General features: G+C 42.6%; 1 protein-coding gene across 2 annotated transcripts in view; it reads left to right on the plus strand.

Moving 5' to 3' along the window:
- Positions 1 to 11,124, plus strand: part of SPAG6 (sperm associated antigen 6) — a 98,254-nt gene extending 87,130 nt beyond the window's left edge. For both annotated transcript variants that reach the window (XM_006119524.5, XM_075922508.2), the window contains exons 10-11: positions 3,950 to 4,095; positions 9,713 to 11,124. In XM_006119524.5, coding sequence (XP_006119586.2) covers positions 3,950 to 4,095; positions 9,713 to 9,779 — 213 coding nt within the window. In that variant the 3' untranslated portion in view covers positions 9,780 to 11,124. The remainder of the gene's footprint in view (positions 1 to 3,949; positions 4,096 to 9,712) is intronic.
- The last annotated feature ends 517 nt before the right edge of the window (positions 11,125 to 11,641 follow it).

Genomic DNA, 11,641 nt, shown 5'->3' on the forward strand with positions numbered 1-11,641 from the left:
AGCTCTGCAATGTAGATGTCGCCCAGATATGGGAGGGGGCTTTGGGCGAGGGCAGGTAGTTGGAGTGCGGGATAGGGTGAGGGCTCCAATTGGGGTTGTAGGCTGTGGAGTGGGGTCGAGGATGAGCGGCTTGGGGTAAAGGAGGAGGTTCCAGGCTGCGAGTGGTGCCAATGGACTTGGAATACAGAAGGAGGCTGCAGGTTGAGGCAGCAGCTTGGCTGCAGGAGAGGATACTGGCTCTGGTCTGGAGGTGTGGACTTTGGAGTAGGACTAGGGAGGAGGAGTTTGGGGTACAAGAAGTGGCTCTAGGTTTGAGGGGGCCGAAGATGGGATGGGGCTTGGGGCTTGGGCTTACCTGGGCAGATCCTGGCCAGCACCACTAAGGAAGGCTCTCTATCTGGGGGGGCACTGTGTTGTTGCCAGTTTCTCAGAAGGGGGGGGCAGAAGGCTCCGTAGCATACTGAATGCACTGCCCTTATGCACAAGTACTGCCCTCTCGCTCTCATTGGCCAATTCCCAGCCAGTGGGAATGCAGAGCTGGTGCTCAAGGCAGGGAGAATGTGTGGAACCCCATTGTTTCCTCCACCACGTAGTAGCCGGACGAGCTGGTGACACTTTGCTGTCAGCCCCAGCACAGAGGTGCCCTGGCTGCAGCAGCTCCATGCTGGTGTTGAGGGGGAGGGGTCATAGAATCATTGAACATTAGAACTGGAAGGGACTTTGAGAAATCATCGAGTCCAGTACTCTACCCTCATGACCAAACATGGTTTATATCGTCCCTGATAGATGTCTGTCTAACCTGCTCTTAAATATCTCCAGTGATGGAGATTCCACACCTTTCCCAGGGTATGTCTACACTACCCTCCTAGTTCGAACTAGGAGGGTAATGTAGGCATACTGCACTTGCAAATGAAGCCCGGGATTTGAATTTCCTGGGCTTCATTTGCATAAGCCGGGCGCCGCCATTTTTAAATCCCGGCTCGTTCGAACCCCGTGCCGCGTGGCTACACGCAGCACGGACTAGGTAGTTCGGACTAGGCTTCCTAGTCCGAACTACCGTTACTCCTCGTGGAATGAGGAGGGTAGTGTAGACATACCCCCAGTGTTTAACCACCCTGACAGTTAAGAAGTTTTTCCTGATGTCCAACCCAAACCTCCCTTGCTGCAGTTTAAGCCTGTTGCTTCTTGTTCTCTCATCAGAAGCCAAGGAGAACAATTTCCCCCCCCCCCTCCTCCCTGTGGGTATGTCTACACATTAAAGTTAATTTGAAATAACAGCCATTATTTCGAATTAACTTTAATAGCATCCACACAGGCAAACCGCTATTTTGAAATAAAATCAAAATAGCAGGGCACTTATTTTGAATTTGGTAAACCTCATTCTACAAGGAATAATGCCAAATTCGAAATAGCTAATTCGAAATAAGCACTGTGCAGACGCTTATTCCAAAATAGGGGGCCTCCAGCCCTTCCCAGTTTCCCTTGGTGGCCACTCTGGGCCAAACCAGGAAAACTCTTCTCCTCTCCCACAGGCCCAGAGCCCTTAAAGGGGTAGACTCTGGCCACACTGTATGCCAGAGCCAGGCTTGCCAGAGAATGAGCCAGACAGCCAGTGCCAGACAGTTGTCCCCTGCCCAGTCCCCCAGCTCCCAGGAGCAAGATGATGATGCAGGGCTTAGCTGCAAGAATGAAACATCATAAGGAAAACTGCTTATTGGGAGAAAATGATCTGGATGAAGATGTGGATATGTCTGAAGAATAATGTGGATCAATTTTGCAATGTATCATTCTTCAAGACTCTCTCTATGCCTTTTAATATAACTACAATTTAGCAAGTAAATTCCCAAGCTGTTTGCTGTTTTGGATGTTGCTAGAAAAAAAAAGATAGTTTAGCTAATCCTTATGAGTTTTTTAATTTGTTTAATTAGTTAACAAGGTTTAGAATCTATTATGAGTTTGTTTAATTAGTTAACAAGGTTTAGAATCTATTACCCAAGTATACAGTACAGAAAGCGGCAGTAACAGAAACCTAGAGTTGCCTGTTGTCACTGTAATTTTCTTATTTTATATTACATAATACATGCCTCTTATTTTGGATTATCATGGTCACAATCCAAGTGGTGATGCCATAGCTAAGTAAAAAATTCCCTACTTTACTTCAGCAAAGTAACTCAGCTTTCCCAAAGGAATCACATCCTATATTTGTTTTCAGTGGGGGCCTACTCCAAAATTAAGTGCACTCTAAGCACAGTCTTGGCTTTTTTGGTAACTTGGAATCAAATAGGCATCAAAATGACAATGAGAGTGGGAAAGATGAGGCAGGTGTAAAATGTTTAAGGACACCATATAATGAGTGTAAAATTTTTAAGGACACCGTATAATGAGTGTTGTGAAGACTGGTCTATTAGAGTTCATAACATTTGAAAATTTGAAAAAATAAGGGGTTTAAAGACAGCTGTCAGCCAGCAACTTTGGAGATTGCTGAAATTGCAAATATAAAACATTTATGTAATATTTATAATTTAGTTTAATAAAATATAAGTGCTATTGTGTTTGTGTGTGTGATTTAATTTTTACCATTCCTAATGCACTGCTGCTGCATGACACAGGTAAACAGTGTTCCCTCTAAGATTTACCATCCAGGAGCAGAGTGAGTTTTGTCTTGTGTGCCAGCAATGAGGTCATGTGCGCTTGTTTGGATGTGGGCCACTGTGGCACCCACCCATGGGAGAATTACACCTCGCCAAAGGAGCAGCTCTGTGCTTCCCCTTTCTTGCAGCTCCGGGCAAGGGGGCATGAAGCTGAGGGCAGGGGTGGTATGGACATACATTTGGTGCATTGGTGATGGGAAAGAAGCCCATAGCATGACCTGCTAGAGTGAGATTAGGCACTCAGATTATGTCTACACTACAGGCTTCTTGCACAAGAAGCTTTTTGCGGAAGAGATCTTCCACAAAAACTTCTTGTGCAAGAGAGCGTCCACACTGCAAAAGCACATCAAAAAAGCGATGCACTTTTGCGAAAGAGAGTGTCCAGACTGCATGGATGCTCTCTAGAAAGGAAACTCTGATTGCTATTTACAGAATGGCCACCAGGGCACCTGTGCATTTTTTGATTGCCTCTTTTTGTGCAAAAACCTCCTGTTGCCCGTCCATACGTACCCGAGCAGTCACCTGCCTCCTACCATGCCGATATTCGGCTCTGCTTAGGAGGTGGGTGGGGTAGAAATTTCCTCTGTGCACGTGCACCAGTGTGCAGCTTACAGGGAACTATGGTAATGAGTATTATGTATTATTTCCTAAATTAATACAAATCAAATTATCTAAAAAAATTATACAAAATTTATCCTCTTAGGGTACGTCTAGACTACAGGCTTCTGTCGACAGAAGTTTTGTCGACAGATACTGTCGACAAAACTTCTGTCGACAAAGAGCATCTACACTACATTGAGTTCTGTCGACAAAGCAAGCTGCTTTGTCGACATGGTAGTGTGGACGCAAAGGACAGTTTACATGCAATAACACCTTCTGTCGACAGAAACTCTGTCGACAGAAGGTGTTATGCCTCGTAAAATGAGGTTTACCAGCGTCGACAAAACTGCTGAGTTCTGTTGACGTTATGTCGACAGAACTCAGCGGTAGTGTGGACGCAGGTATAGTTTTGTTGACAAAAGTCCACTTTTGTCGACAAAACCCTGTAGTCTAGACGCACCCTTAGATGTTGTAAAATGCTGTATTGAGCTATAAATTAATGTTTTAGTGGTCAGATTTGCATCATTGTTTAAGAAATATGTGAAGAAGTATCAGTGGGAAACTTGATTTAAACCAGTGATTTTTTTGGGTGATTAAAATTGTAATTTAAATCAGTTATTTAAATCACCTTAATTTAAATCAATCCACCCTGCTCTTTTTTAAAAGAAAAGTTTTTATTATGTATTTCATTTTTGTAGGTGCTGCCACATGATAGCAAAGCACGACGTCTCTTTGTAACAAGTGGTGGACTTAAAAAAGTTCAGGAGATAAAAGCAGAGCCAGGTTCACTTCTTCAGGAGTACATCAATACTATTAACAACTGTTACCCAGAGGAAATAGTAAGGTGAGGAAATTTAAATCCTAGCAATTCATAATTGTTACATTGTTTGAGAGTCTTCAAAGGAATGGCACAAAATGAGATTTAACATATATTTTAAGGTCTGTATGAATGGCCTTTTAAAAGAGTAGTAGGGTGAACAAAACATTAAACACTTTCCTGTCTTTGTGAACTTTATTATTATCTTTTAATATTGCTTTTTAGATTCAAATGTACTTCTTCTTACATAAAGTCCAATATTATCCTTTTGTAGGGAACTAAGAGGGACTCTCTCAGGGTATGTCTACACTACAACGTTAATTCGAACTAACTTAGTTCGAATTAGTTAATTCGAACTAAGCTAATTCAAACTAATGGATCCAGACTAAAAAACTAGTTTGAATTAGCGTTTTGCTAATTCGAACTAGCATGTCCACATTAAGTGGACCCTGAACCTGGCTTAAGGATGGCCGGAAGCAGTGCCGGCAGGGCATCAGAGGAGGACTTAGAGCGTGGAGCTGCTGTCTCAGGCTAGCCGAGGGCTGTGCTTAAAGGGTCCCGACCCCCACCCCGGACAAACAGTTCTCAGGGGTGCCCCGCTTGCAAAGCAGTCCTGGCTTGGATTTCCCGGAGTACCCACGCTGGGCACATCACAGCACTCGTCCATCAGCCTGGCTGCACTTGCCACAGGCTGCCATCTGGGGAGAGGGGGCAATTGGGGGGCTGCAGGAGAGCTTCCACCCGAAAAGCCCACAGAGCCAGCCCAGTCCTCCCCATCAGGGGCGCGTACCCCATTCCTCCCTCACCTCCTTCCACTTACCCTTCCCTAGCCCCCCTTCTTGATGTACAAAATAAAGGGACAATTGTGTTAAAAAATTGAATCTGTCTTTATTGAACAAAACTGGGTGAGACTGGGAAAAGGAGGTGGGAGAGGGGAAGAGAGAGGCTGGGAGAGGGGAGGGCAACTAAAATAATCAGGGGTTGGGAACAGGTCCCATATGAAGAAAGGCTAAAGAGACTGGGACTTTTCAGCTTAGAAAAGAGGAGACGGAGTGGGGACAGGATAGAGGTCTCTCAAAGCAGGAGTAGGGTGGAGAGGGTGCATACAGAAAAGTTCTTCATTAGTTCCCATAAAGAAGGACTAGAGGACACCAAAGGAAAGGAATGGGTAGCAGACTTCAAACTAGTAACAGAAAGTTGTTCTTCACAAAGCAAAGAGTCGTGTGGAACTCCTTGCTGCAGGATGCTGTGAAGGCTAGAACTAGAACAGAGTTTAAAGGGAAGTGAGATCAAGTCATGGAGGTTGGGTCCATGGAGTGGTATTAGCCAGGGGGTAGGAGTGGTGTCCCTGCCCAAAGTTTGTGGAAGGCTGGAGAGGGATGGCACGAGACAAATAGCTTGGTCACTGTCTTCGGTCCATCCCCTCCAGGGTCTCTAGGGTTGGCCACTGTCGGCAGACAGGCTACTGGGCTAGATGGACCTTTGGTCGACCCAGGACGGCCATTGTAAGCTCAGGGTTCAGGGTCAGGGGTCTCAGTGGACCACTTTGATTTTCATGCACACCTGCTCCTGGGTGGCCAGGCTGGCAGCTCTCCTGCCCTAGCCGGCCACTTTCCTGTGCCTAGTGCGGAGGACGTGGACGAGGTCCACGATGTCCACACTAGCTCTGGCGGGTGCCCGCCTCTTGCGGTCCCGGGCAAGCTCCCAGGAGCCGCCAGCCTGGTCCCGGGAAGAGGGGAAGGGCTGGGAGGCATCGGGTGGGTGGCTCGATCCGTGCCAGGTGCAGGGTCTGCTGGCTGGGTGCTGGCAGGCTTGCATCTGGCACGGGCACCGTAGCCAGCCCGTGCCCCTTTAAGGGGTCCGGGGCCAGGAGGGGGGCAGACGAGTTTCCCTGGTGTTGGCCAGAGTGGCCACCAGGGAAACCTGGGGAGGGCTAGCCTCCCACTAGTTCGAATTAAGGGGCTACACACCCCTTAATTCAAACTAGCTAGTTCGAACTAGGCTTAATCCTCGTAGAATGAGGTTTTCCTAGTTCGAACTAAGCGCTCCGCTAGTTCGAATTAAATTCGAACTAGCGGAGCGCTAGTGTAGCGCCTATGAAAGTTAGTTCGAACTAACGTCTGTTAGTTCGAACTAACTTTGTAGTGTAGACATACCCTCAGAGTCAGGGAATAGAATTAACTCTCATACCCATCAGGCAGTCTCTGGAGCTGCACTGTGTTTCAGGATGCTGTGCCAATCAGCAAGCCGTAGCTGCAGTCTCTGCTCCATACATAGGGTATTTAGGCCTTTGAATCCATGTAATGTATTTTGTGGCATAAAATAAGGAGGGAAATGTTCTGAATTTTGATAACCATTTCCCAGTTTTTCACTCCAACAACACACTGGATGTGTGTATGTGATATTGTACTTTTACTCTCCCTGAACTGGTTCTTTGCATCAGCGTAATCAATTTTAGCTATAGTAAGCAGCATTTATTAGCTATTAGCAGTGCTTAATTTGTAATGAAAGAGGTGCTGGGGCTCAAGCAATTAAATGCTGAGGCTCAGATCATTTTATTTTACTTGAATAACTGATGTGGCAAGCCTAGAGGTGCCACAGCTGTTAACTAGCAAGCCTAGAGGTGCCAGGGCTCAGCCCTAGCAAGCACTGGCACAAATTAATCACTGGCTAATAGATGCTGCATATTAGCAATTGCACAGAAATGGAGCCAAATTTGCTTCTGCAAGGGAAAATTCAGTGACTGTCATATGGGTAAAGAATAATTAAGACATTTTCAAGCTATAAAGAGTAACAATATAGAATAAAAAAGATATTTATTTACATTTTTTGGCCTGTAAGTCATGTTTTCTTTTGTTACAAACTACCTTTTTTTGTTAGGAGAAGCAATGAAACATGCCTCTGGTATAATGAAGAAAATGTGCCCTTGAAACTTCTTCCCCTACCTATTTGTGCAGTAGAATCATGCTGGTTCCACTGTGTGGGGCTGCTGCAGAGATCAGGGCTGGATTTGTCCTGTAAAACTGCTATTTCAGGCTGTCTCTCTTCAGATTCAGGAAGACAACTGTGTTAGTTTGCATTTGGAAAGTCATTTTGACAAAAGCTAAAAATGGATTTATAAAACAACTATATAATGTTTACATTTTATAGAAATCAACGAGGAGAATGGAGCAAGCAAAAATTCCACTTATTATTAACTCCCTGTGGTAGCATTTGGGATTTCTGATTGAACATGTTTCAGTTATAACAAACCTTAATCCTATCTCCTTCCAGTCAAGGCTTTTAGTGTTCTGAAATGTGCAACATACATCTTTAATAATGGCGGTATGGTTCTTTAGAAATACAGTATTCCTGTGTTTTCTTAGGAACGTACACAGTAACACAAGTTTCTGATATGTTATTAGGTATGGTTTAAGAGCCTAGATAGACAGCTAGCAGTGCAAGACTTCAGTTTATCTAAATTGAAGGCTCTTTCAGGTGTAGCACTGAAGTGATTTTGCTTATATACTTAGGGCATGTCTACACTTATGAGAAGATCGACACTCTGGGGGGTCATTCTTCTAGTGTTTGATTTAGCAGGTCTAGTATAGACCCCTAAATCAAATGCTGAGGGCAGCCGCCACAAGCGTCTAGTACTCCTCATTCTGTGAGGAGTAAGGAAAGCTGATGGGAACATGTGGCCCTTTGGCCTCCTGCCGTGTGGATGCCACCAAAACTTGGCTTTAGGTAAGCCAGCTCCAGGTACACATTTTGCATAGCTGGCATTGCGTACCCTAAGCTGATCTGCCTGGTCTAGTAAAGACAAGGCCTTAGGTATGACTCCAATTTTAATAACTTTTAGAATTAAGAATAAATATAGCTATTGGACATACATTGATTATGTCTCTACTCAAACCTTATTTGTTGTTCTCTGATAAGATGACCATAATATGATTTGGAAGTGTTAAGGTATGTATAGCTACTCCTATTCCTCATTTCTTTCCTGGTCTGTGTGTTGATTTTGAAACTTCATTCAGCTTTCTTATGTCTGATATTCATGTAACATCAAGGAACCATGAGATGTTTTTTTAAAGCTTGGATTGCCTGTATAAAAGGGAGCAATTTTGGATTGAGGAATTTACAATAGTCAAGTCTTCAAAAAATCCTACTGACAAAGGACATTCTCCAGAAATTTCTCAAGGGAAAGAGACTTTGACCATTGTTGTTTCTGAGCAAGCCACTGGAAAAATTTAATGTTGTTTTTCTTCATCTTATCTTGCTAAATTGAAATAGAAACAACTAGTCCTGTGTAAAGAAATCAGTATGCAATGAACTTTCAAAACCCTGTTATGATTTTATTTGTGGGTAAATAAAGGATAAAGTTCTCATCTGACCCTTTTAAGTTAACAGAATTAATAACTATTTTAGGTGATTTCACCCCACAGATACAGGTTTTTAAAAATTCCATGAATGACTTACCAAGTCGATGATCCTTTGTTGTTTTGTAGGTCATAAAGATAGGGCTTAATTTGCAAACAAGGGAGCATACAACTGTACATCTGACTTAGACATGTAAATACCCTGGAGTACATAAGTGAGATTTTGCATACACAGCTGGGTATTGGCATACCCCCTGATTTGTGCACATGCTGGGGAATGTGTGGGTTTACATCAGATGTACATAAAAATGTACACAAATTTTAAAATGTGGCTTCTATGAAGTCTAAACTACACATATTTATTAAAAATCTCAATGCAGACAAATTCTAGTGTCTATGTCAAACCATGAACTAAAATGTAATATGCTAGGTTGGAAAGATGTCGTGAATTGTCACCAATAAACCTTTAACTAAATGATATAGTTTAGTTTAAAAAGCAAAAACTCTTCAGCCGGTCAGAAGCAATCTTATTCAGAAAAGGACAGCCTACTTAAGAAAAAAAAAGACCTCTGATTACTTGAGGCACACCATTGGTCTGTTCTCAAAGTTCATCAGAATGCATCAGATTAGTAAAGGTACAGTGAATTTCTACTCTAATCAAAACCTCTTGAATAATATAATTTCCATCAGCCATTTAGAATTACAGAAATAAAATCATCGCCATAAAACATTGATAAAGCTCACTGTTACTATTGTTATACAGTAATCAACTTTTTGTCTTTGCAGTCGTCTTCTACACATACACTTGCATTCTCTGGCAGCAGTAAACCATTGTGCTGTGACAGTCACACTATGGAAACTAATGCTTTGCATAAAGGGCCAGGGTTTCTCAAAAGCTCAGCACCCAGCAGCTCCTATTGAGAAGCACACTGTTGGGTGCTGTGCCCTCTTGAAAGATGGCCACTTTCTTTAAGTGCCTAATTTTGAGCTGAGCTCTTTTTGAAAATCTGACTCCAGCTGAATACTGAGCAGTTCTGAAAATCTGTTCCTGTCGGTCTCAATGATGGCATTTTACAGTCATTTCTCTCAGGATAAACGATGACACAAGATGAAATGTAGTACAGAAGCAATCTCTTAAAGGATTACAGGTGGATAATTACAGAAGTGCGTGAGGTTTACTCAAAGTTTGAGTCTAGCAATTTTTCTAATAAATACACTAGATATTAATATAGTTTCAATATTTAGAGTAATATTGTCTAATATAAGACAAAATGTTTCTTTTTCAGGTATTATTCTCCTGGATATTCTGATGCACTTCTGGAAAGGGTGGAAAATTATCAACCAATTTTATAAATGCTTTGATTTTTTGTTAAAAACTCTATTTTACCTGTGTGCTTTTATGATATGCATGAAAATACAGTACAATGTAGCTAGAAATTCTTGCTGAATTCTGAAATGTTTACCTTTCTCCTATTTTCTGAACTATTAATCACCATTATTAATCCTTTGTCAGTTTGAAGAAATAACCTTGACTCTGTCTTGTGCTTTAATGTTTGTGTGAACTTACATTTAGAACAGGGATTTTCAAATGTCAGGTGTACATGTTTCTCAAAAGTCACCCATCCTGCATGTATTTGGGAGCCCTCTTCAACTCCCACTTCACTCAGTGGAAGGTGAAGGAGCCCAGTGCCCCCAGCAAGTTCTGTTTTGTATATAATTATTAGTTTATGAAGTTTTTCTCTTTTTCTGATTTTTTGCCTGATTCTTACAAGCAGTTATTATTCCATACTTCGCTGGAAATCTATGTGAGAGCAAGGATTTGTGATGGAGAAACTCTTGGCAGAATCAGTCTTTTTTTCTTTATTTCCTCAAGGAAAGCTAGTGCTTATCTGATCTGGGCCCAGGCTTTGACTTTCCCAGTATTGTAACCATTTGTTTGTCCCTTTTATGTACAGTTTAGAGCTCCTCAAGTCTGAGAGAATTCTAGCTCTTTTTTATTATGCAGTCAGTTCTCCTCTGAAACATTTCCATCCCCTCCCTGATGGTAAGCAAGAGACTGAGTTACAAGGTACAGTTTTGGTCTCCATGGGCCAAATTAGGTGTAAAATAGATAAGCTGTCAGGGTCTGACAGTTATATAAAGACCAAACCCTACTTTGGTCCATTCAGTATGGTGGACGAGGGATCCTCTGCAGGCATCCTGCTGCTCAAGACAAGATTTCTCATGATAGAAAGGGGCAGCACACTTCTCTGCCCCTCTCATCAGGAACAGTGTGAGCACCCAAAATGAACTTTCTGTACGTACCCTAAGAATTAGATCCTCTGAGGTCCTGTCAGATTCAGGATAACTTCAACTCTGGCTAAAAGTACTTGGCATCTGGCAGGAAGTACTCAGCATCCCACAGAATGGGCCCTCAGAACTCTGGGTTGCACCTCCTCCTCTTGTGGCTGGAGGACCCCCATGGACACTGATGCTGCACAGGGAACGATTTAGGTCTCAAACCTCATTATGATTTTTTTCACTAGTTCAATTACCACTGTTTTCTTCAGTGCTTCAGTAGTTGTATTTTAGAGCCTTCTCTCACATTTTAAATAACATCTAGGCCTATATTAATATTTATACCTAATACTGTGGCAACTGTCAAGTGTTTATCTTTTGTCTCAATTCCACATAATAAAATACAGAGGTTTGCATTTGATTTAACTGTACAACCCTGTTTTTGTACTAGTTAATGATACCTTGTGCCACCCAAACTCATGGAACTTGGCTTGATGAACTGGCTGATTGAAGTAGCAGCTGACCCTTAAACAATTGACCTCTGGAATCTCATGCACCCAGGTATTTCAAATATCATTCCCACTTGTGAGGACTGGTCTGTATTACCCATAACACAAAATAAATATAAACTGGCCCTTTTGCCTTTCCATGTATAAGCAGTTAAGTTCCTTTAAATTCACAACTCCTTTAGCCCTTCTCTGGGCTCAGATAAGTCTTTGTCCTACTATCAGGCTTTCTTAGTTCAAGTCCTTGTGGCTCTTAGTTGAAAGTTCTTTACAGCTTTCCCACTAGGGCTATGTCTAGACTGCAAGCCTCTTTCGAAAGAGGCTCTTTCGAAAGAGACTCTTTCGAAAGAGGCTCTTTCGAAAGATACTTTCGAAAGAGACTCTTTCGAAAGAGAGTGTCTAGACTGCATGCGGAACTTTCGAAAGAGCAAG

Source organism: Pelodiscus sinensis, chromosome 2, assembly GCF_052426305.1.
Source record: "Pelodiscus sinensis isolate ZL-2025 chromosome 2, ASM5242630v1, whole genome shotgun sequence".
NCBI lineage: Eukaryota > Metazoa > Chordata > Testudines > Trionychidae > Pelodiscus > Pelodiscus sinensis.